This window comes from Salmo salar, chromosome 09 (assembly GCF_965601325.2).
Source record: "Salmo salar chromosome 09, fSalSal1, whole genome shotgun sequence".
Lineage (NCBI taxonomy): Eukaryota > Metazoa > Chordata > Actinopteri > Salmoniformes > Salmonidae > Salmo > Salmo salar.
The window spans coordinates 78459821-78486038 of record NC_138299.1 but is presented as its reverse complement, the minus strand read 5'-3'; the positions used below and the strand labels follow the sequence as shown (position 1 = coordinate 78486038).

At 44.0% G+C, this 26218-nt stretch overlaps 2 protein-coding genes across 15 annotated transcripts in view; both read right to left on the bottom strand.

Moving 5' to 3' along the window:
* LOC106611851 (protocadherin gamma-C5) overlaps window positions 1-26218 on the bottom strand; it is a 180322-nt gene that overhangs the window by 53156 nt on the left and 100948 nt on the right. Inside the window, exon 1 of one of the 14 annotated variants that reach the window (XM_045723975.2) lies at window positions 23191-26199. The exons of 9 other annotated variants lie outside the window; for them this stretch is intronic. In XM_045723975.2, coding sequence (XP_045579931.2) covers window positions 23191-25590 — 2400 coding nt within the window. In that variant the 5' untranslated portion in view covers window positions 25591-26199. 4 more of the 14 variants (XM_045723982.2, XM_045723980.2, XM_082955942.1 and 1 more) reach the window with 4 other exon arrangements.
* On the bottom strand, window positions 16812-19501 carry LOC145858041 (protocadherin beta-16-like). Its single transcript, XM_082955947.1, has one exon. It carries the CDS (start codon window positions 19230-19232, stop codon window positions 16812-16814), a length of 2421 nt encoding a protein of 806 aa, XP_082812073.1. The 5' UTR covers window positions 19233-19501.

The window sequence follows — 26218 nt, the reverse complement described above, 5'->3', positions numbered from 1 at the left end:
CCTCCTTTTCATTCTAATTATTGTCCATTGAATGTAGAGAGGCAAAGGAACCTTTGGCTGTAGACTATTGAGACAGCCTGGGACTGTAAGACTGTAGGATTGTGCCCCTTGGCCTGTAGGATGGAAGGACTGTAGGACTGTTGGGCTGTAGGCCACTGCAGGGAAACAGGACACTCTTACTACCAGGCCAGAGAAACCAGAACAGCAGATCACCACAGCTGAGAGCCTGAGGGTTTACTGTCATGACTGAAATAGACTGAGGGTATAGATGATAAGTATTCAGGGGTACATGGCAGTAGAAGCAGAGTTGAACTGAGATGACACCATACTGTTGGAGTGATTCCACAAGGAAGGATGATTAAAGAAAACGTACTGTTCCAGCTTCTCTTTACTTCCATCAGATCACACACAGTCACTACACAGACTTATGGATAGAGCTGACAAACTGTTGTGCGGTCTCAACTCCCCTTAGCAGAATATTTGAGTGTGTGCAGGTGTGTGAGAGAGAGGATAAAGTCCCTCACAAATCCTCCAGACATCCCTGATATCTAATCAAGGATCTTAATGGGGCAGGAGGAGCAGAGGAATCAGATATGTGAGAATCAGAACTTCTAACCCCACTTTCCAGAAGGCTAGATAAGAAGCAAGCAAGCACACACACACACACACACACACACACACACACACACACACACACACACACACACACACACACACACACACACACACACACACACACACACACACACACACACACACACACACACACACACACACACACACAGCTCAATGCATCCTGATCACCATACACAGCAACCATGCTCAGACACTGCTCAAAGTCCAACGTTACTCTTCAGACAGAGCAACACACTGTAGAGAAACAGCTGCTCACCAGATGACTGGGCCAGTGAGGAAGGAAGTACAGTATAAACAACAGCTGTGGGAAAGCAGTTTCTTCCCATCTCAATGTGGACAGTCACAAGGTCTAGAAACTACAGGACCTCGGCTCAGGGTGGGATCCAAAATGGCTGCCAAGGCAGGGGACTGCTAAATTCTGCTCCAGAGGACTATAGCCTTGACATACGTCAGCAACCCACTGTTCTACAGTTCAAAGGTCATCCAAGTGGGGATGTGAACCAGAAGCAAGAAGTCATATCCAAGGGTCACCCACACACCATCCACATCTATACACTGGACTGGACCATTCAGGGCTAGACCGAGGGGTGTATGGGTCGGTGGGGTCTGACCCCCACAGAGACGCAGTGAGTTCAAGGGTCCATAGTAAAAGCCTTCCTCGCTGACAAGCCTGAGAACCAGGGTTTAGTGGTTCAAAAGTGGTTTAAACGGGTAAAACGGACACCGATGTGGGGTGATAATGATGATAGACTGTTTCCAGAGGGACAGAGGTTTCCTCCATAAAACCTTGTGTTTTTGTGTCATGTCAGATGTTTATGAGAGGAATATGCTACTCTTCTACACAGAAACATTCAACACAAACAGCATGCCTGTGCAGTATGTACACAAACAGCATGCCTGTGCAGTATGTACACAAACAGCATGCCTGTGCAGTATGTACACAAACAGCATGCCTGTGCAGTATGTACACAAACAGCATGCCTGTGCAGTATGTATACAAACAGCATGCCTGTGCAGTATGTACACAAACAGCATGCCTGTTGTCTATGCCAGGGCCACACCCTCCATCTGCAGCTCTGCCTGAAAATACACCACCTCTAGCATTACATACTATGTCCCCCCATACAATAAAGCCAGCATCATGACTCCCTACTAAAGAATTTAACAACATTGACATACAATAGAATCACCACGTAGTGAAAAAGAGTGTGACCATCACCTATTTTATGAGGTAACCTATCAGTTGGCGGGACACACTCTTTTCACGCCACTTCGATACAAAGTGATTTTCGCGGCAGGTTAGGAGAGCATTTTCGCTAACCCTAACCCCTTTCCTAATCTTAACCTCAGTCTCCTAACCTGCTATGTTAATTCTCCTAACCTGCTACGAAAAAGTCCCTTCGGTATCGAAGTGCCATGAAAAGAGTGTTTCCAATCGGTTGGCCTGGTTACTTGCTGTGTGTGGCCTGGTGTGTGGGATTAGTATTATGGGCTGCATGTGAGAGCTATATGGAGGGCATTTCCTTCCTGTGTGTGTATCACCCAGTAAACATGGAGGCCTGCGGGCCACGGAGCTCTAATGACCCCTTTATGATGTCTGTGGTGAGGGAGGAGAAAGAGGGATCGAGGAGCTCTCCTCAGTGATACAAACAACATGTCACTATACTAGCATCATATAGAGGAATCTAGCACATTTTACTAATCTGTCTCTCTCTCCTTTCAGAACAGTAGTTTACTCATCTGTCTCTCTCCTTTCAGAACAGTAGTTTACTCATCTGTCTCTCTCCTTTCAGAACAGTAGTTTACTCATCTGTCTCTCTCTCCTTTCAGAACAGTAGTTTACTCATCTGTCTCTCTCTCCTTTCAGAACAGTAGTTTACTCATCTGTCTCTCTCTCTCCTTTCAGAACAGTAGTTTACTCATCTGTCTCTGTCTCACTCTCTCCTTTTAGAACAGTAGTTTACTCATCTGTCTCTCTCTCTCCTTTCAGAACAGTAGTTTACTCATCTGTCTCTCTCTCTCCTTTCAGAACAGTAGTTTACTCATCTGTCTCTCTCCTTTCAGAACAGTAGTTTAGTCATCTGTCTCTCTCCTTTCAGAACAGTAGTTTACTCATCTGTCTCTCTCTCCTTTCAGAACAGTAGTTTACTCATCTGTCTCTCTCTCTCCTTTCAGAACAGTAGTTTACTCATCTGTCTCTGTCTCACTCTCTCCTTTAAGAACAGTAGTTTACTCATCTGTCTCTCTCTCCTTTCAGAACCGTAGTTTACTCATCTGTCTCTCTCTCCTTTCAGAACAGTAGTTTACTCATCTGTCTCTCTCTCCTTTCAGAACAGTAGTTTACTCATCTGTCTCTCTCTCTCCTTTCAGCACCGTAGTTTACTCATCTGTCTCTCTCTCCTTTCAGAACAGTAGTTTACTCATCTGTCTCTCTCTCCTTTCAGAACAGTAGTTTACTCATCTGTCTCTCTCTCTCCTTTCAGAACAGTAGTTTACTCATCTGTCTCTGTCTCACTCTCTCCTTTAAGAACAGTAGTTTACTCATCTGTCTCTCTCTCCTTTCAGAACCGTAGTTTACTCATCTGTCTCTCTCTCCTTTCAGAACAGTAGTTTACTCATCTGTCTCTCTCTCCTTTCAGAACAGTAGTTTACTCATCTGTCTCTCTCTCTCCTTTCAGCACCGTAGTTTACTCATCTGTCTCTCTCTCCTTTCAGAACAGTAGTTTACTCATCTGTCTCTCTCTCCTTTCAGAACAGTAGTTTACTCATCTGTCTCTCTCTCTCCTTTCAGCACCGTAGTTTACTCATCTGTCTCTCTCTCCTTTCAGAACAGTAGTTTACTCATCTGTCTCTCTCTCCTTTCAGAACAGTAGTTTACTCATCTGTCTCTCTCTCTCCTTTCAGCACCGTAGTTTACTCATCTGTCTCTCTCTCCTTTCAGAACAGTAGTTTAGTCATCTGTCTCTCTCTCTCCTTTCAGAACAGTAGTTTACTCATCTGTCTCTCTCTCCTTTCAGAACCGTAGTTTACTCATCTGTCTCTCTCTCCTTTCAGAACAGTAGTTTACTCATCTGTCTCTCTCTCCTTTCAGAACAGTAGTTTACTCATCTGTCTCTCTCTCCTTTCAGAACAGTAGTTTACTCATCTGTCTCTCTCTCCTTTCAGAACAGTAGTTTACTCATCTGTCTCTCTCTCCTTTCAGAACAGTAGTTTACTCATCTGTCTCTCTCTCTCCTTTCAGCACAGTAGTTTACTTATCTGTCTCTCTCTCCTTTCAACACAGTATTTTACTCATTTGTCTCTCTGTTCCTCTCTCTCCTTTCAACACAGTAGTTTTCTCATCTGTCTCTCTGTCTCTCTCTCGTTTCAACACAGTGGTTTACTCAACTTTCTCTCTCTGCATCTCTCTCGCTGTCTCTCTCGTTAAGCGCTAAAACAGATTCCTCTCATCTTTTTGGCTGAATGTCATATACTGTCATTTTCTTTCTGCCTGCATCAATCTTTCCCTGCATCTATCTTTCCCTATTTCTATCTTCCCCTATTTCTATCTTTCCCTGCATCTATCTTTCCCTATTTATATCTGTCCCTATTTCTATCTTTCCCTGCATCTATCTTTCCCTATTTATATCTGTCCCTATTTCTGTCTTTCCCTGCATCTATCTTTCCCTATTTATATCTGTCCCTATTTCTGTCTTTCCCTGCATCTATCTTTCCCTATTTCTGTCTTCCCCTATTTCTGTCTTTCCCCTATTTCTGTCTTTCCCTATTTCTATCTTTCCCTGTTTCTATCTTTCCGTTTCTATCTGTCCCTGCATCTATCTTTCCCTATTTCTATCTTTCCCTGCATCTATCTTTCCCTATTTCTATCTTTCCCTATTTCTATCTTCCCCTATTTCTATCTTCCCCTGTTTCTATCTTCCCCTATTTCTATCTATCCCTGTTTCTATCTTTCCCTGTATTGAGCCCTGCCTCATTTATATCGACACTCAATTATTTATAGTTGTTTATCCATCCCTTTCTACCTTAGAGGTTATGAGGAGCCTATTCCTCTGCAAACACTGCATCTTATGGTGCAAAATGGCTGCCGTGCCTCACTAACGCAGTGCTGCTGCGCATGAACGGTGGATGAGGCCAGCTACAACACATCTCTTCCCCTCCCCCACACCCTCCCTCTCTCTGGCTCCCTGCTACTGCCTCTCCCCATCCTCAATCCTTCTCTCCAACACATTTCCCACCTCTTTCAGTCCGATTCCTCTCTCATCTCTTCCCCTCCCCCACACCCTCCCTCTCTCTGGCTCCCTGCTACTGCCTCTCCCCATCCTCAATCCTTCTCTCCAACACATTTCCCACCTCTTTCAGTCCGATTCCGCTCTCATCTCTTCCCCTCCCCCACACCCTCCCTCTCTCTGGCTCCCTGCTACTGCCTCTCCCCATCCTCAATCCTTCTCTCCAACACATTTCCCACCTCTTTCAGTCCAATTCCTCTCTCATCTCTACCACTCCTCAATCTCCTCTCCTCTCTCTCTCCTCTCTCCATCTCTCGCTCTCTGTATGTACACGGTTCAAAGTCAGGAATATACAGTAACAGCAGTGTTTGAGAGAAAGGAATTTAGGTCGGTGTTAAAACCTGTTGGGGATAGGGGGCAGTATTTGCACGGCCGGATAAAAAACGTACCCGATTTAATCTGGTTACTACTCCTGCCCAGTAACTAGAATATTTGGATAGAAAACACCCTAAAGTTTCTAAAACTGTTTGAATGGTGTCTGTGAGTATAACAGAACTCATTTGGCAGGCCAAAACCTGAGAAGATTCTAAACAGGAAGCGCCCTCTCTGACCATTTCTTGGCCTTCTTGATCATCTCTATCCAAAACAGGGGATCTCTGGCATAACGTGACATTTTCTAACGCTCCCATAGGCTCTCAGAAGGCGCCAGAATGTTGAATGATGACTTTGCAGGCCATGGCTGAAAAACAGTAGCGCATTTGGTAAGTGGTCGATCTGAGAACAATGAGACTGGGGCGCTCGTGCACGAGACTCCACCATGTTTACATTTTCAATATTTGAACGAAAACAGGTTTTCCCGGTCGGAATATTATCGCTTTTTTACGAGAAAAATCGCATAAAAATTGGTTTTAAACAGCGTTTGACATGCTTCGAAGTACGGTAATGGAATATTTTGAATTTTTTTGTCACGAAACGCGACAGGCGCTTCACCCTTCTTTACCCTTCGGATAGTGTCTTGAACGCACTAACAAAACGCCGCTATTTGGATATAACTATGGATTATTTGGAACCAAACCAACATTTGTTATTGAAGTAGAAGTCCTGGGAGTGCATTCTGACGAAGAACAGCAAAGGTAATCCAATTTTTCTTATAGTAAATCTGAGTTTGGTGAGTACCAAACTTGGTGGGTGTCAAAATAGCTAGCCTGTGATGGCCGGGCTATCTACTCAGAATATTGCAAAATGTGCTTTCACTGAAAAGCTATTTTAAAATCGGACATAGCGATTGCATAAAGGAGTTCTGTATCTATAATTCTTAAAATAATTGTTATGTTTTTTGTGAACGTTTATCATGAGTAATTTAGTAAATTCACCGGAAGTGTTCGGTGGGAATGCTAGTCACATGCTAGTCACATGCTAATGTAAAAAGCTGTTTTTTGATATAAATATGAACTTTATTGAACAAAACATGCATGTATTGTATAACATAATGTCCTAGGAGTGTCATCTGATGAAGATCATCAAAGGTTAGTGCTGCATTTAGCTGTGGTTTTGGTTTTTGTGACATTATATGCTAGCTTGAAAAATGGGTGTCTGATTATTTCTGGCTGGGTACTCTGCTGACATAATCTAATGTTTTGCTTTCGTTGTAAAGCCTTTTTGAAATCGGACAGTGTGGTTAGATTAACGAGAGTCTTGTCTTTAAAATGGTGTAAAATAGTCATATGTTTGAGAAATTGAAGTAATAGCATTTCTAAGGTATTTGAATATCGCGCCACGGGATTCCACTGGGTGTAGCCCATACAGGTTAAAAATAGTGCAGTGTGTGTGTGAGAGAGAATAAACCCTCTGCAGGCCCTAGTCCAGTCCAGTCTCGTCCAGCCCAGCCCAGCCCAGCCCAGCCCAGCCCAGTTCAGTCTCGTCTAGTCCAGCCCAGTCCAGCCCAGTCCAGCCCAGTCTCGTCTAGTCCAGCCCAACCCAGTCCAGTCTCGTTAGTCCAGCCCAGCCCAGCCCAGTCCAGTCCAGTCCAGCCTAGTCTCATCTAGTCCAGCCCAGACCAGTCCAGCCTTGTCTAGTCCAGCCCAGACCAGTCCAGTCTCATCTAGTCCAGCCCAGCCCAGTCCAGTCTAGTCCAGCCCAGTCCAGTCCAGTCTAGTCTCGTCTAGTCCAGCCCAGTCTCGTCTAGTCCAGCCCAGACCAGTCCAGTCTCATCTATTCCAGCCCGGTCCAGCCCAGTCCAGCCTAGTCCAGTCCAGTCTCGTCTAGTCCAGCCCAGTCCAGCCCAGACCAGTCCAGTCCAGCCCAGTCCAGTATAACCATTCTTTGTGTTTCTCTATGGCCTTCAGCAGCACTGCCCTCTTTGTCCCCGAATGTATTCCATAAGATTATTTCATACAGGTTCACTGCTGTTTCAAAGGGCAGTCTTTGGCAACACTATAACCTATATTAATTACATAGGCATTATTCCAGAATGAGTATATAGGAATGTGATTGCCTGAAGACAGGTACATAGCATGTACCACCGCTAAAGACAAGACAAAAAAGGTCAGTGTCAAATTGGTAAGTACTTGGTATGTACGGCCTAATTACTTGTTCTAGCTTGTTACAAGGTAATTATATAGGTTACAGTCGATAATGCATGCTCACCTGACTGTCTGAATCGTCATTGATCAGCGTGTCCCTCTGCGCGTGGGGGAGGGTCTGTGTTCCGTTCAGACTAATGATGCTCTGACTGTAAGGTCTGACGTATTTCATATCACTCTTTCGAGAGTCAGTCGTTCCACACACATCGTAATTATACACCTGTCTCAGAGTCCCTGTGCTTCCTACGTCTGCGTAAAGGGGCGGGTAGTATGGAATAACTGGGAGATTCCCATTGGATTTGTAAAACATTTGCTCGCGTCTCCAGCTGTAGCATTTCACTGACAGTATGGCTATGATGGATACGATAAAGAGAAAGGAGACTACAGCTAAAGCCAAGACTAAGTAAAAAGTCAGGTTGTCATTGTAGTCCTTGTCGTGCGTAAAGTCAGTGAACTCCGAGAGCACTTCAGGGAAGCTGTCCGCCACCGCCACGTTAACATTGACTGTAGCTGAACGAGAGGGCTGCCCGTTGTCCTCCACTACAACAGTGAGCCTTTGTTTCACAGCATCTTTATCAGTGACTTGGCGTATAGTTCTTATTTCTCCATTCTGTAAGCCCACTTCAAACAGCGCCCTGTCTGTCGCTTTCTGCAGTTTATAGGAGAGCCAGGCATTCTGTCCAGAGTCCACATCAACAGCCACCACTTTAGTGACAAGATATCCCACATCTGCTGAACGAGGCACCATTTCAGCCACCAGAGAGCTGCTAGTCTGGACTGGGTACAGAACCTGAGGCGCGTTGTCGTTCTGGTCCTGAATCATTATTTTCACAGTCACATTGCTACTGAGAGGAGGGGAGCCTCCATCCTGCGCTTTTACACGAATTTGGAACTCTTTTATTTGCTCATAGTCGAAAGAACGCACAGCAAGAATCGCCCCACTCTCTGCATTTACTCTAATGTACGCAGACGCCGACACTCCATTCACTTGATTATCACCAAGCAAATATGAAATACGCGCGTTGTTGCCTGAGTCTGTGTCGCTGGCCTTGACTGAAAATATTGACATTCCAGGTAAGTTATTCTCAATAACGTAAGCGGTGTATGATTGTCGTGTAAACAGGGGGGCGTTGTCATTCACATCTGATATTTTCAGTGTTACTGTCTTATTAGTGGAAAAAGATGGCGACCCTTCATCTGTGGCTGTTATTGTTATGTCATATTCAGACGTAGTTTCACGGTCCAAAGCCTGGTCTGACACTAAACTGTAGAAATTAGAAGAGGATGACTTTATGCGGAAAGGTAAATCTGGACTAACAGAACACTTCACCTGACCGTTTTTACCTGAGTCTGAATCTTTGATATTGAGCATGGCTATGACCGTCTCCGGGGCAGAGTCCTCGGGAATAGGGTTGGAGAATGAAATTATGCTAATAACGGGTGCATTGTCGTTCACGTCAGTCATTTCAATAAGCACTTTACTAGTATCTGTTAACCCTCCGTTGTCTGTCGCCTCTACATCTAGTTCATAATGCCTAACTTTTTCGAAATCTAACAGACCACTTATGATAATCTCACCGGTATGGGCGTCTATATTGAATAGAACTGAAGCACTATCTGTATTTTGAGAAAAGGAATAGATCACATCTCCATTTGTTTCCTGGTCTGCATCAGTGGCGCTCACTGTCAAGACAATCGTTCCCTTTGACGCATTTTCTGGCACGACCACCCTATACAGTGACTGGCCAAATACAGGGGCATTGTCGTTTGCATCTAAGACAATAACATTGATTTTGACGGAGCCAGATTTCTGGGGGCTGCCGCCATCATAAGCAGTTAAGATGAGTTTATGCTCTTCCTGTTTTTCCCTATCAAGTGCGCTCTGCAGAACCATTTCGACGTATTTCGTTCCATCAGAGCGAGATAGGGTTTTCAATTGAAAATGATCCGTAGGATTTAGTTTGTACGTTTGGAGACTATTTAGAGCCACATCGGGATCTTTCGCACCGTCGAGTGAAAACCGAGCCCCAGGAGCCGCAGATTCACTTATTTGGAAATTCATTTCCTTTTTAGCAAAAGCAGGAGCATTGTCGTTAATATCTAATATTTCCACATCAATTCGATGGAGCTCCATCGGATTTTCAACGATGATCTGAAAATGCAGAGAGCAAGGAGAGACTTGGCCGCACAGCTCCTCTCTGTCTATCCTTTCTTTCACCACAAGCGTTCCTTTATCAACATTCAGACAGATGCACTCACTGCTGTCCTCAGTAAAGATCCGCGCTCGACCAGATTTCAACCTTTTTACATCCAAACCCAGATCCTGTACGATATTCCCCACGAGTGAGCCCTTCGCCATCTCCTCGGGGACGGAATAACGGACCTGGGCGCGTGCTACCCTTGCGCCACAGAGACAGACAAACAGCATGACCCATGTCCTCCATGTACATATCCGCGAGCTGGTCCTCCCTGCGCCATGACAACAAAGATCGTCCATCGTCAGACTACTCAGGCTGAGAGAAAAAATAATACAAATACTAATTCCTCCACAATAATGAATATTGCGTCACCAACACGTCCCAACGATTGTGTGGGCTCTTTTAGGAGACTAGTTCTGATGAAATGGAAGTAGAGTCCGCTGCGCAGCTTGTGACGCAAAGAAGAGAGGGAGGGTCTACTGTCTGAGACGTATATATCCTGATACCAACCAACAGCGGCCCTTAGAGCCCTGAATAGATATTGCACAAATATCTGCACAAATATTAGTTTGCCATAAATTGTCCGATGTTTGAGATTGCATTTATGAGGCAGAAATGAAATGATCAAATGTGAAATGTCCAAACCCCTGCAAACGTCAAAAACCCAATACCATGCGTTTTGTTTGCTACTGTCTTGTTTAAATAGGCTAAGAAAAATCTGATGAAATGGTAACAGAACATGAAATGTATAACCTTGCCTTGAAATCGAACGAGATTTATAACCCAAACTACAGCTCTTGAAAACGAAAACCTATATGCTGATGACGTAGCCACGTTGTTCTCACCTGGTTTTCCCCATCGTCATTGATCAGTGTGTCCCTCTGCGCGTGGGGGAGGGTCTGTGTTCCGTTCAGACTAATGATGCTCTGACTGTAAGGTCTGACGTATTTCATATCACTCTTTCGAGAGTCAGTCGTTCCACACACATCGTAATTATACACCTGTCTCAGAGTCCCTGTGCTTCCTACGTCTGCGTAAAGGGGCGGGTAGTATGGAATAACTGGGAGATTCCCATTGGATTTGTAAAACATTTGCTCGCGTCTCCATCTGTAGCATTTCACTGACAGTATGGCTATGATGGATACGATAAAGAGAAAGGAGACTACAGCTAAAGCCAAGACTAAGTAAAAAGTCAGGTTGTCATTGTAGTCCTTGTCGTGCGTAAAGTCAGTGAACTCCGAGAGCACTTCAGGGAAGCTGTCCGCCACCGCCACGTTAACATTGACTGTAGCTGAACGAGAGGGCTGCCCGTTGTCCTCCACTACAACAGTGAGCCTTTGTTTCACAGCATCTTTATCAGTGACTTGGCGTATAGTTCTTATTTGTCCATTCTGTAAGCCCACTTCAAACAGCGCCCTGTCTGTCGCTTTCTGCAGTTTATAGGAGAGCCAGGCATTCTGTCCAGAGTCCACATCAACAGCCACCACTTTAGTGACAAGATATCCCACATCTGCTGAACGAGGCACCATTTCAGCCACCAGAGAGCTGCTAGTCTGGACTGGGTACAGAACCTGAGGCGCGTTGTCGTTCTGGTCCTGAATCATTATTTTCACAGTCACATTGCTACTGAGAGGAGGGGAGCCTCCATCCTGCGCTTTTACACGGAACTCGAAATCCTTGATCTGCTCGTAGTCAAAAGAGCGCACTGCATGGATGACTCCACTATCAGCACTAACGGACACATATGAGGAGACGGGCACTCCGTTAACCGAGGAGTCGTCCAGTATGTAAGAAACACGGGCATTCTGGTTCCAGTCAGCGTCTCTGGCTTTCACTGTGAATATAGAGAGGCCCGGTGTGTTGTTTTCTATAATGTAGGCCTCATATGAGCTCATCTCAAAGACAGGCGCGTTGTCATTCACATCTGATATCTGTAAGGTGAGAGTGACGCTGCTGGAGAGAGAGGGCACTCCCTCATCAGAGCACGTCACACTGATGTTATATTCAGAGGCTCTCTCTCGGTCCAAGTCACTGTCTGTTACTAGACTATAGAAGCCATTAGATGTAGATTTAATGGTAAAGGGAATATTTTCAGTTAAAACACAGTCCACCACTCCGTTACTATCAGAGTCTGGGTCGTGGACGCTCATTACAGATATGACTGTCTGAGAAGGGGAATTTTCTGGTATTGATTTAGAAGTTGACATCAAATCAATCAAAGGGCTGTTGTCGTTGACGTCCACAATGTCGACAACAAATTTACTGGAACCAGAAAGACCTCCTTTATCTTTTGCTTCTAAGTCAATCTGATAATGTTTATCGCTTTCATAGTCGACCTTGCCTATCAAACGCACTTCGCCATTACTCTCGTCTATTTCAAATAGGTCCAAAATACCAATTGTGCTGCTTGATATAGAATATGTGACTAAACCATAAGATCCATGATCTATATCAGTGGCACTAACTGTAGTTAATAAAGTACCCTTCTGTGAGTTCTCTACAACACTCGCCGTATATACTGCCTGTGTAAAAACCGGAGCATTATCGTTAGCATCTAGCACAGTGACGTGAATCTGCACTGTCCCAGACATCTGAGGGTCTCCTCCATCGAGGGCAGTTAACACTAAAGACATCTGCTCCTGTTTCTCTCGATCTAAAGGCTTCTGTAAAACCATCTCTACCTTTTTGCTACCATCAGTTTGACCATGTAATTTTAGACTGAAATGATCAGTTGGATTAAGGGAGTAGCTTTGGAGTCCATTTGCTCCTATATCAGAATCAAAAGCTCTCTCCAGCACAAATGTAGCTCCAGTCACAGCTGATTCACTTATTTCGAATTTCATTGAATCTTTTTGGAAAACAGGCGCATTATCATTGATATCGATAATCTCAATTGTGACGCGATAAAATTCTATTGGATTCTCCAGAATAATTTGAAAATGCAGTGCGCAAGGCGTTGTCTGTCTGCAGAGCGCTTCGCGGTCTATTATCTCTTTGATAAGGAGAACTCCCCTGTCTTTATCCAACTCGATGTATTCTGCGCTATTTCCAACGTGTATTCGAGCTTTACCTGATTTCAATCGTTTGATATCTAAACCCAAATCCTGCGCTATGTTACCGACTAAAGAGCCTTTCGCCATTTCCTCGGGAATGGAGTAACTGACCTGCCCGTGTACTGAACTGAGAGAGAGGACCGAGATAAACAACAGTACTTGCCGTGTCATTGTTCTGCCCGACATATTCCCCTGCGCCATGACACAACAAACACCATAGAATCCGTTCAGTAATTTGCTCAATTCCGTCAAATTTATATCCAGAAAATTAAAATAATGATCTGTCAATAATCAACCCACGGAACAAAGGAATCCCAGCTCGGTGTCTCGGTGCTTAGTGTTCTCTGTAACCCAGACTGTGTTCTCTGCGTGCGGCTCTTTCTCTCTCTAATATACCGAGATGATGGGGGAGGTACTGTTGCAAATCCGCTCTAAAACTGCAACACACTGACCAACAGCGTCCCTTTGAGTTCAATCTACTGAACAACAGATATACTTAAAATATAAACACCTTCCAACATACTTGTGAAGGTTTAAGTCTCCAAAGGAGAAACATTAGCTCTACCATGCTATACCCAACATAACTATCAACACATCTAGGACAACTGTAAACGTAGATGCCACAGGACGTTGACGAGTAATCTCAAACAAGACACACGTTGCCTTAATATAGCCTACATCACGACGGAACACACATTTCTCAAATCTGATGTATGGTTGTGTGCATTCCATACAAATACACAAATACTGATATAGACTTATGAATTTATTTATTTATGCAAAAAGTCATCCTGATCTTGACAACGATGATTCACCCTTCATTCCGTTACAGGTCATCTGTGAAAAAGCCGCTGACCATGTCAGTGGTGCTGAATTGACAAAATCGGAAAAATGTGTCGAATTTCTGAACATGGAAAGTTTCCAAATTTAAAGACTCGATGTTACAGAGTTAAATGCACGACCCATACAAATATATATTTTTAGGAGAAAATGAATGATTCAAATATAACAAACCTCTATTGGGGAGTCTGATTCATTCAGGATGTTCTGCTCACTCTGCATCCGCTGCATCGTCCCTGTAGAACTGGGGTCCATTATCAGTACGTTCTGACTACAGGGTCTGACAAACTTACAGTCACTCTTTCTGGAGTCAGTCGTCCTGCACACCTCGTAATTGTACACGTGCTGTAGAGTTCCTGTCCCCAAAGTGTCTGCGTAACGAGGTGGATAATACGGAATAACAGGGAGATTGGAATGATAGAGGACGCGAGACTGTCTCCATCTGTATATTTTCACTGATATAATAACCACTAAACATGTGATGAACAGAAATGAGACTACAGCCAAAGCCAAGACTAAGTAAAAAGTCAGGTTGTCATTGTAGTCCTTGTCGTGCGTAAAGTCAGTGAACTCCGAGAGCACTTCAGGGAAGCTGTCCGCCACCGCCACGTTAACATTGACTGTAGCTGAACGAGAGGGCTGCCCGTTGTCCTCCACTACAACAGTGAGTCTTTGTTTCACAGCATCTTTATCAGTGACTTGGCGTATAGTTCTTATTTCTCCATTCTGTAAGGCCACTTCAAACAGCGCCCTGTCTGTCGCTTTCTGCAGTTTATAGGAGAGCCAGGCATTCTGTCCAGAGTCCACATCAACAGCCACCACTTTAGTGACAAGATATCCCACATCTGCTGAACGAGGCACCATTTCAGCCACCAGAGAGCTGCTAGTCTGGACTGGGTACAGAACCTGAGGCGCGTTGTCGTTCTGGTCCTGGATCATTATTTTCACAGTCACATTGCTACTGAGAGGAGGGGAGCCTCCATCCTGCGCTTTTACACGGAACTGGAAATCCTTGATCTGCTCGTAGTCAAAAGAGCGCACTGAATGGATGACTCCACTATCAGCACTAACGGACACATACGAGGAGACGGGCACTCCGTTAACCGAGGAGTCCTCCAGTATGTAAGAAACACGGGCATTCTGGTTCCAGTCAGCGTCTCTGGCTTTCACTGTGAATATAGAGAGGCCCGGTGTGTTGTTTTCTATAATGTAGGCCTCATATGAGCTCCTCTCAAAGACAGGCGCGTTGTCATTCACATCTGATATCTGTAAGGTGAGAGTGACGCTGCTGGAGAGAGAGGGCACTCCCTCATCAGAGCACGTCACACTGATGTTATATTCAGAGGCTCTCTCTCGGTCCAAGTCACTGTCTGTTACTAGACTATAGAAGCCATTAGATGTAGATTTAATGGTGAATGGGATGTTCTCATTTATGCCACAGTTAACTTTACCATTACTCTCAGAATCAGGGTCGTTTACGCTCATCATAGCTATTACTGTGTTAGGACGGGAATCCTCTGGTATTATACCGGATTTGGAAATCAAATTGATTAGAGGACTATTGTCATTTACGTCACTAATATCAATGATTATTTTACTTGAGTCCGAGAGACCACCATTATCTATGGCTTCTATATCAATCTGATAACTTCTGGCTTTTTCATAATCAACTTGGCCATCTAATATCAAATCACCATCTTCATTTATGTGGAATAACGTTGAAAGACGGTTCATGCTATTTGCAATCACGTAAGACACTTCTCCATTTGTGCCTTTATCTGCATCAGACGCACTAACTGTCGTGACAAACGTTCCTTTTTGTGAATTCTCACTTATTGCTGCCTTATACACTGGTTTGGTAAAAACGGGCGCATTGTCGTTTGCATCCAGCACTGTGACGTGTATCTGCATTGTCCCTGATAGCTGAGGCTCCCCTCCATCCAAAGCAGTTAATATCAGAGACATCTGCTCCTGTTTCTCTCGGTCTAGAGGTTTCTGTAAAACCATCTCAACCTTTTTACTTCCGTCTGCCTGACTATGTAATTTCAGAACAAAATGATCAGCGTGTTTCAGTGAGTAGCTTTGGAGGCCATTTAAATCAATGTCTGGATCCACTGCTTTCTCTAACATAAATTTTGATCCAGTCACAGCAGACTCGCTGATTTCCAATCGTCGCTCAGTCTTTTGAAAAGTGGGAGCGTTGTCGTTTATATCTGTAATCTCTACAGTTACCGGGTATAATTCCATCGGGTTTTCTAAAGTAATTTGGAAATGCAGTGCACAAGGTGTTGTCTGTTCACAAAGCGCTTCACGGTCTATTTTCTCTTTGATGAGGATAACTCCCCTTTCTTTATTTAGCTCGATGTACTCTGCTCTGTCTCCGGTATAAATACGAGCTTTACCTGATTTCAGTCTTTTGATATCTAAACCCAAATCCTGCGCTATGTTACCGACTAAAGAGCCTTTCGCCATTTCCTCGGGAATGGAGTAACTGACCTGCCCGTGTACTGAACTGAGAGAGAGGACCGAGATAAACAACAGTACTTGCCGTGTCATTGTTCTGTCCGACATTTTCTCTGGGATATAAAACACCTCACGTTATAATCCGTTAAGAAATCTGTAATATTCCATTTGTTCCAGTGCAAGAAATGTAAAGAAGATGTGCCCAAAATCCAGAACAAAAGAATCTCAGTTCGGTGTCTCGGTGCTTAGTGTTCTCTGTAACCCAGACTGTGTTCTCTGCGTGCGGCTCTTTCTCTCTCTAATATAACGAGATGATGAGGTACTGCTGCAAATCTGCTCTAAAACTGCAACACACTGACCAACAGCGGCCCTCTGAGTTGATACGTGTAAACTACACACAGAATACTGAAAACACCTGTGCTCTCCAACCATGCGTAAAACCTAAGCGTATCCAAACCCCAGTATCTTGCAGTAAAACACACTATACGCAAGGTATGATGACAATGACCATTTTCCTTTATAAATGAGCTGTGAAGAACAACACATCAACTGATGGTTGTTTGGCTTAAAGTATATAGCTGATGGTTACAATTGGGCCATTACGCATGGTGCGAAATCACAAATCAGTCAGAAGTAAAGGCCACAGGAAACACCTTTCAGATATTCATGGTTGAAGCCAACCTTTCAGTGTAGGACAAAAGAAAACCTAGGCAACACTTGCAAAATAATGATAGTTAATGTTAAAATAAGAACAAGGTAGTATCCGTATAAGGTCATGACACCAAAAACGGCGAGGTCATAATTATTCTGAGGTTATGAGAGACGATTATTCATGCTTACCTGACTGTCTGAATCGTCATTGATCAGCGTGTCCCTCTGCGCGTGGGGGAGGGTCTGTGTTCCGTTCAGACTAATGATGCTCTGACTGTAAGGTCTGACGTATTTCATATCACTCTTTCTGGAGTCAGTCGTTCCACACACATCGTAATTATACACCTGTCTCAGAGTCCCCGTGCTTCCTACGTCTGCGTAAAGTGGCGGGTAGTATGGAATAACTGGGAGATTCCCATTGGATTTGTAAAACATTTGCTCGCGTCTCCATCTGTAGCATTTCACTGACAGTATGGCTATGATGGATACGATAAAGAGAAAGGAGACTACAGCTAAAGCCAAGACTAAGTAAAAAGTCAGGTTGTCGTTGTAGTCCTTGTCGTGCGTAAAGTCAGTGAACTCCGAGAGCACTTCAGGGAAGCTGTCCGCCACCGCCACGTTAACATTGACTGTAGCTGAACGAGAGGGCTGCCCGTTGTCCTCCACTACAACAGTGAGCCTTTGTTTCACAGCATCTTTATCAGTGACTTGGCGTATAGTTCTTATTTCTCCATTCTGTAAGCCCACTTCAAACAGCGCCCTGTCTGTCGCTTTCTGCAGTTTATAGGAGAGCCAGGCATTCTGTCCAGAGTCCACATCAACAGCCACCACTTTAGTGACAAGATATCCCACATCTGCTGAACGAGGCACCATTTCAGCCACCAGAGAGCTGCTAGTCTGGACTGGGTACAGAACCTGAGGCGCGTTGTCGTTCTGGTCCTGGATCATTATTTTCACAGTCACATTGCTACTGAGAGGAGGGGAGCCTCCATCCTGCGCTTTTACGCGGAACTGGAAATCCTTGATCTGCTCGTAGTCAAAAGAGCGCACTGCATGGATGACTCCACTATCAGCACTAACGGACACATACGAGGAGACGGGCACTCCGTTAACCGAGGAGTCCTCCAGTATGTAAGAAACACGGGCATTCTGGTTCCAGTCAGCGTCTCTGGCTTTCACTGTGAATATAGAGAGGCCCGGTGTGTTGTTTTCTATAATGTAGGCCTCATATGAGCTCCTCTCAAAGACAGGCGCGTTGTCATTCACATCTGATATCTGTAAGGTGAGAGTGACGCTGCTGGAGAGAGAGGGCACTCCCTCATCAGAGCACGTCACACTGATGTTATATTCAGAGGCTCTCTCTCGGTCCAAGTCACTGTCTGTTACTACAGTAAAGAAATTATTCGTCGTTGATTTAATTGTAAATGGAATATGATCGTTTATCGAACACTGGACTTGACCATTTTCACCTGAGTCTGGGTCTTGTACATTAATCATAGTTACTACAGTACCGGGTTTAGAATCTTCTGTTATGACGTTAGTCTTGGACATAATATTGATAGCTGGTTTGTTGTCATTTATATCAATGACGTCAAGAATTATTTTACATGAATCAGTCAGCCCTCCGTCATCACTGGCCTGAACATGTATCTGATAGTGACGGGCCTTTTCATAGTCAACATTTTCTTTTACTTTCAAATGTCCGTCGAACTCATTTATTTCAAAAATGTCTCGCACATCAGCAATTGTGTTTGAAATTGAATATGTTATCTTAGAATGTGCGCCTTTATCAGCGTCAAATGCGCTTACTGCTGCTACAACGGATCCTTTAGGGGCATTCTCAGTAATGGTAGCCTTGTATATTGGCTGTGTAAAGACAGGGGCATTGTCGTTGGCGTCCAGCACAATGATATGGATCTGTGCAGTCCCAGACATCTGAGAATAGCCCCCATCCGTAGCTGTTAATACAAGGGAAATCTCCTCCTCCTTTTCTCGATCGAGAGGCTTCTGTAGAACCATTTCAACCATTTTCCCTCCATCTGGCTGATCTTTTAGTTTTAGGGCAAAATGGTCGGTTTGCGTAAGGGAATAGCTCTGTAGGCCGTTAACGCCAACATCAGAATCCATTGCCCTCTCTAATAAGAATTTAGCCCCTGTCACAGCAGACTCACTGATTTTGAATTTCATTTCATTTTTTTCGAAACTGGGCGCATTATCATTAATATCTGTTATTTCAACGGTAATACTATAAAATTCCATCGGGATGTCTAGAATAATCTGAAAATGTAGTGCGCAAGGCGTTGTCTGTCCGCAGAGAGCTTCACGGTCTATTTTCTCTTTGATGAGGAGAACTCCCCTTTCTTTATTCAGCTCGATGTACTCCGCGCTGTCTCCGGTATAAATACGAGCTTTACCGGATTTCAGTCTTTTGATATCTAAACCCAAATCCTGCGCTATGTTACCGACTAAAGAGCCTTTCGCCATTTCCTCGGGAATGGAGTAACTGACCTGCCCGTGTACTGAACTGAGAGAGAGGACCGAGATAAACAACAGTACTTGCCGTGTCATTGTTCTGTCAGACATTTTCCCTTCAACATGAAACAACAAGCACCATATAATCCGTTATGAAAATAGTATATTTCCTTCAGATATAAACTGAGAAAATAACAAAATGTTCTACCAATAATCCGTATCTCCAGAACAAAAGAATCCCAGTTCGGTGTCTCGGTGCTTAGTGTTCTCTGTAACCCAGACTGTGTTCTCTGCGTGCGGCTCTTTCTCTCTCTAATATACCGAGATGATGGGGGAGGTACTGTTGCAAATCTGCTCTAAAACTGCAACACACTGACCAACAGCGTCCCTTTGAGTTCAATCTACTGAATAACAGAGGACGAAAAATATTACAAGATATTTGGGCTGGTTAGTCTGCATGAGACCAAATGCAGCACTATCATTCCATATCAATACATATAGGCCTACGTATTAATGACCCATGTAAACCAACATGACAGTAAGATGTGGATGAATTGAAACTATGCTAATATAGGAAACTACAAGCTACCCATTGAAATACAGCCTCTTTCCGCTGTCCATGACCATGGTGCTGAAATGGTCACATATCAGTGGAATGAAGAGCATATCTGACCATTAAATCTTGCAGGTACATATTGGATTTAAAACAGGTCAAATCATGCGATGGATAAACAACAGAACATCGTATTTTTAGGGAAAAGATAATGATTCAAATATAACAGACCTCTATTGGAGAGTCTGGTTCATCCAGGATGTTCTGCTCACTCTGCATCCGCTGCATCGTCCCTGTAGAACTGGGGTCCATTATCAGTACGTTCTGACTACAGGGCCTGACGAACTTACAGTCACTCTTTCTGGAGTCAGTCGTCCTGCACACCTCGTAATTGTACACGTGTTGTAGAGTTCCTGTCCCCAAAGTGTCTGCGTAACGCGGTGGATAATACGGAATAACAGGGAGATTGGAATGATAGAGGACGCGAGACTGTCTCCATCTGTATATTTTCACTGATATAATAACCACTAAACATGTGATGAACAGAAATGAGACTACAGCCAAAGCCAAGACTAAGTAAAAAGTCAGGTTATCGTTGTAGTCCTTGTCGTGCGTAAAGTCAGTGAACTCCGAGAGCACTTCAGGGAAGCTGTCCGCCACCGCCACGTTAACATTGACTGTAGCTGAACGAGAGGGCTGCCCGTTGTCCTCCACTACAACAGTGAGCCTTTGTTTCACAGCATCTTTATCAGTGACTTGGCGTATAGTTCTTATTTCTCCATTCTGTAAGCCCACTTCAAACAGCGCCCTGTCTGTCGCTTTCTGCAGTTTATAGGAGAGCCAGGCATTCTGTCCAGAGTCCACATCAACAGCCACCACTTTAGTGACAAGATATCCCACATCTGCTGAACGAGGCACCATTTCAGCCACCAGAGAGCTGCTAGTCTGGACTGGATACAGAACCTGAGGCGCGTTGTCGTTCTGGTCCTGGATCATTATTTTCACAGTCACATTGCTACTGAGAGGAGGGGAGCCTCCATCCTGCGCTTTTACGCGGAACTGGAAATCCTTGATCTGCTCGTAGTCAAAAGAGCGCACTGCATGGATGACTCCACTTTCAGCACTAACGGACACATACGAGGAGACGGGCACTCCGTTAACCGAGGAGTCGTCCAGTATGTAAGAAACACGGGCATTCTGGTTCCAGTCAGCGTCTCTGGCTTTCACTGTGAATATAGAGAGGCCCGGTGTGTTGTTTTCTATAATGTAGGCCTCATATGAGCTCCTCTCAAAGACAGGCGCGTTGTCATTCACATCTGATATCTGTAAGGTGAGAGTGACGCTGCTGGAGAGAGAGGGCACTCCCTCATCAGAGCACGTCACACTGATGTTATATTCAGAGGCTCTCTCTCGGTCCAAGTCACTGTCTGTTACTAGACTATAGAAGCCATTAGATGTAGATTTAATGGTGAATGGAATGTTTTCATTTATCCCACAGTGTACCTGTCCGTTACTATCAGAATCTGGGTCGTTAACGCTGATCATGGCTATAACTGTATTAGAGATAGAGTCTTCCGCTATTGAACTAGACTTTGACATTATAATAATAATGGGGCTGTTGTCATTGACGTCAATAACATCTATGATTATTTTACTGGAATCAGAAAGCCCTCCTTCGTCCATTGCTTCGATAAACATTTGATAATATTTTGCCTTTTCATAATCTATATGACCGATTAGTCTAAATTCACCACTGTCGCTGTCTAACTCAAAGAGATCAGTGCTGATGGACAAAGAATAGCTAACCATGCTATTAGACCCTTTATCCGCATCAGAGGCGCTAACTGTGGCCAATAAGGCTCCTTTAGGTGAATTCTCAACAACCGTTGCTTTGTAAATCTCCTGCGTAAAAACAGGTGCATTATCGTTGATATCTAACACTGTAACATGTATCTGCACTGTTCCAGATAGCTGCGGTTCGCCTCCATCTACTGCTGTTAATACTAAAGAGAGCCGCTCCTGTTTCTCCCGATCTAAAGGCTTCTGCAACACCATCTCTACCTTTTTACTTCCATCGGGTTGGTTTTTTAGTTTTAACTGAAAATGATGAATGGGTGTAAGAGTGTAGCTCTGGAGACCGTTAAGATCAACGTCTGGATCTATTGCTATCTCCAGCATAAATGTAGCGCCAATCACTGCAGACTCACTGATTTCAAAACGTTTCTCGGTCTTCTTAAAACTAGGAGCATTATCGTTAACATCTGTAATCTCAACATTTACCCGAAAGAATTCCATGGGATTTTCTAGAATTATCTGAAAATGCAATGCACAAGGCGTCGTCTGTTCGCAGAGTGCTTCACGGTCTATTCTCTCTTTAATGAGGAGAACACCCCTTTCTTTATTCAGGTCGATGTACTCTGCGCTGTCTCCGGTAAAAATACGAGCTTTACCTGATTTCAGTCTTTTGATTTCTAAACCCAAATCCTGCGCTATGTTACCGACTAAAGAGCCTTTCGCCATTTCCTCGGGAATGGAGTAACTGACCTGCCCGTGTACTGAACTGAGAGAGAGGACCGAGATAAACAACAGTACTTGCCGTGTCATTGTTCTGCCCGACATTTTCTCTGCCACATCAAACAACAAACACGTTACAATCCGTAAAGAACGCCGTGATATTCCATTAGTTTCACTGTTTAGTGAATACATTTTTTTTTAAAGATGTCCCTAAACTCCAACACTCAGGAACAAAAGAATCTCAGCTGCGTATCTCCGTGCTTAGTGTTCTCTGTAACCCGGAATGTGCTCTGCATGCGGCTCATTCTCTCTCTAATATACCGAGATGATGGGGGAGGTACTGTTGCAAATCTGCTCTAAAAATGCCACACTGACCAACAGCGTCCCTTTGAGTTCAATCTACTGAACAACAGATATACTTAAAAAAGAAACATCTTCCAATATATTCGGGAAGCTGTAGATCTCCATGGAATAAAGCATAGCACTATCAAACTTAACCCAACCCAGTAATGAAGGCTATATTAACACATTTCAGCCAATGTATGTAGGATACATGTAAACCATGATGCCAGTAGTATGTGGACAAGAAATATCAAACAAAATACACGTTACGCTAAACTATGCAACTATAACCAGCACTAAGGTATTACTGTGCATTATGTAGGATACAGAAAACGTGTATATACTGATGAATCCAATTTCTAGTACAGAAAACGTTTGCTCATCTTTACAAAGGTTAGGCAATATCCCTGTATAATTCACAATTTACTATGTTACAGGGTCTTTTGCAATACAGCCGCTTTGGAGAACAGCGCTGTTCACGACCGTGGTGCTGAAATGGCCACATATCAGTGGAATTCAGAGCATTTCTGACCACGGAACCTTCGCACCTATAAAGACAAGATTTAGAAACAGCTAAAATCGCAAGAAAAAGTTACAAATGTACATGTCACAGTTCAACCTTAGATTAAAGGGAAGGATAATGACTCAAATATAACAGACCTCTAGTGGAGAGTCTGGTTCATCCAGGATGTTCTGCTCACTCTGCATCCGCTGCATCGTCCCTGTAGAACTGGGGTCCATTATCAGTACGTTCTGACTACAGGGTCTGACGAACTTACAGTCACTCTTTCTGGAGTCAGTCGTCCTGCACACCTCGTAATTGTACACGTGCTGTAGAGTTCCTGTCCCCAAAGTGTCTGCGTAACGCGGTGGATAATACGGAATAACAGGGAGATTGGAATGATAGAGGACGCGAGACTGTCTCCATCTGTATATTTTCACTGATATAATAACCACTAAACATGTGATGAACAGAAAGGAGACTACAGCCAAAGCCAAGACTAAGTAAAAAGTCAGGTTGTCGTTGTAGTCCTTGTCGTGCGTAAAGTCAGTGAACTCCGAGAGCACTTCAGGGAAGCTGTCCGCCACCGCCACGTTAACATTGACTGTAGCTGAACGAGAGGGCTGCCCGTTGTCCTCCACTACAACAGTGAGCCTTTGTTTCACAGCATCTTTATCAGTGACTTGGCGTATAGTTCTTATTTCTCCATTCTGTAAGCCCACTTCAAACAGCGCCCTGTCTGTCGCTTTCTGCAGTTTATAGGAGAGCCAGGCATTCTGTCCAGAGTCCACATCAACAGCCACCACTTTAGTGACAAGATATCCCACATCTGCTGAACGAGGCACCATTTCAGCCACCAGAGAGCTGCTAGTCTGGACTGGGTACAGAACCTGAGGCGCGTTGTCGTTCTGGTCCTGGATCATTATTTTCACAGTCACATTGCTACTGAGAGGAGGAGAGCCTCCATCCTGCGCTTTTACGCGGAACTGGAAATCCTTGATCTGCTCGTAGTCAAAAGAGCGCACTGCATGGATGACTCCACTATCAGCACTAACGGACACATACGAGGAGACGGGCACTCCGTTAACCGAGGAGTCCTCCAGTATGTAAGAAACACGGGCATTCTGGTTCCAGTCAGCGTCTCTGGCTTTCACTGTGAATATAGAGAGGCCCGGTGTGTTGTTTTCTATAATGTAGGCCTCATATGAGCTCCTCTCAAAGACAGGCGCGTTGTCATTCACATCTGATATCTGTAAGGTGAGAGTGACGCTGCTGGAGAGAGAGGGCACTCCCTCATCAGAGCACGTCACACTGATGTTATATTCAGAGGCTCTCTCTCGGTCCAAGTCACTGTCTGTTACTACAGTAAAGAAATTATTCGATGTTAATTTCATTGCAAAAGGAATGTTTTCATTTATGGAGCACTGTACTCTGCCATTTTCACCGGAGTCTGGGTCTTGAATATTGATCATAGTTACGACAGTACCAGCTTTGGCATCTTCGGAGATCACGTTGGATTTAGACATAATGTTAATATTAGGCTTATTATCATTGGTGTCAACTACTTCAACTATCACTTTGCATGAATCTGTAAGTCCTCCGTCATCACTTGCCCGCAGGCTGATCTGAAAACGTCGTGTCTTTTCGTAATCAATATTTCCTATCAATCTAATCTCGCCGTTGTCCTCGTTAACTTCAAACATTTCTCTGACATCATCTAAAGTGTTTCGAACTGAATAGGTTACTTTGCTGTTTGAGCCATGATCTGCATCTGATGCGCTCACTGAAGTTACAAGTGTTCCTTTTGGGGAATGCTCAGTAACGGTGGCTTTATATATATGCTGCGTAAAAACGGGTGGATTGTCATTGGCGTCTAGTACAGTGATGATTATCTTCATTGTTCCTGATAGCTGAGGCTCTCCTCCATCTACTGCTGTTAATATCAGAGATATCTGCTCCTGTTTCTCTCGGTCTAGAGGTTTCTTTAAAACCATCTCCACGTTTTTATTCCCATCGGCTTGATTATGCAATTCAAGAGCAAAATTATCGGTTGGTTTCAACGTATAGCTTTGTAGGCCATTGATACCGACGTCCTGATCCATTGCTCCGTCTAATATAAATTTTGCTCCACTGACTGCAGACTCGCTTATTTTAAATTGTACGTCACTCTTTTCAAATGATGGATTATTATCGTTAACATCCGTTATCTCAACAGTTATGGTATAAAATTCCATCGGGTTCTCCAGAATAATCTGAAAATGTAGTGCGCAAGGCGTTGTCTGTCCGCAGAGAGCTTCACGGTCTATTTTCTCTTTGATGAGGAGAACTCCCCTTTCTTTATTCAGCTCGATGTACTCCGCGCTGTCTCCGGTATAAATACGAGCTTTACCTGATTTCAGTCTTTTGATATCTAAACCTAAATCCTGCGCTATGTTACCGACTAAAGAGCCTTTCGCCATTTCCTCGGGAATGGAGTAACTGACCTGCCCGTGTACTGAACTGAGAGAGAGGACCGAGATAAACAACAGTACTTGCCGTGTCATTGTTCTGTCAGACATTTTCCTTTCAACATGAAACAACAAGCACCATATAATCCGTTATGAAAATAGTATATTTCCTTCAGATATAAACCGAGAAAATAACAAAATGTTCTACCAATAATCCGTATCTCCAGAACAAAAGAATCCCAGTTCGGTGTCTCGGTGCTTAGTGTTCTCTGTAACCCAGACTGTGTTCTCTGCGTGCGGCTCTTTCTCTCTCTAATATACCGAGATGATGGGGGAGGTACTGTTGCAAATCTGCTCTAAAACTGCAACACTCTGACCAACAGCGTCCCTCTGAGTTAAATTCACTGAACTACAGAAGACGAAAAATATTACAAGATATTTGGGCTGGTTAGTCTGCATGAGATCAAATGCAGCACTATCATTCTATATCAACACATATAGGCCTACGTATTAATGACCCATGTAAACCAACATGACAGTAAGATGTGGATGAATTGAAACTATGCTAATATAGGAAACTACAAGCTACCCATTGAAATACAGCCTCTTTCCGCTGTCCACGACCATGGTGCTGAAATGGTCACATATCAGTGGAATGAAGAGCATGTCTGACCATTAAATATTGCAGGTACATATTGGATTTCAACAGTTTAAATCACACGACGCATATTTTTAGGGA

Bases quoted from the DNA above. Each gene is read 5' to 3' on its own strand.
- LOC145858041 (XM_082955947.1), bottom strand. From the start codon at position 19,232: ATGTCTGACAGAACAATGACACGGCAAGTACTGTTGTTTATCTCGGTC.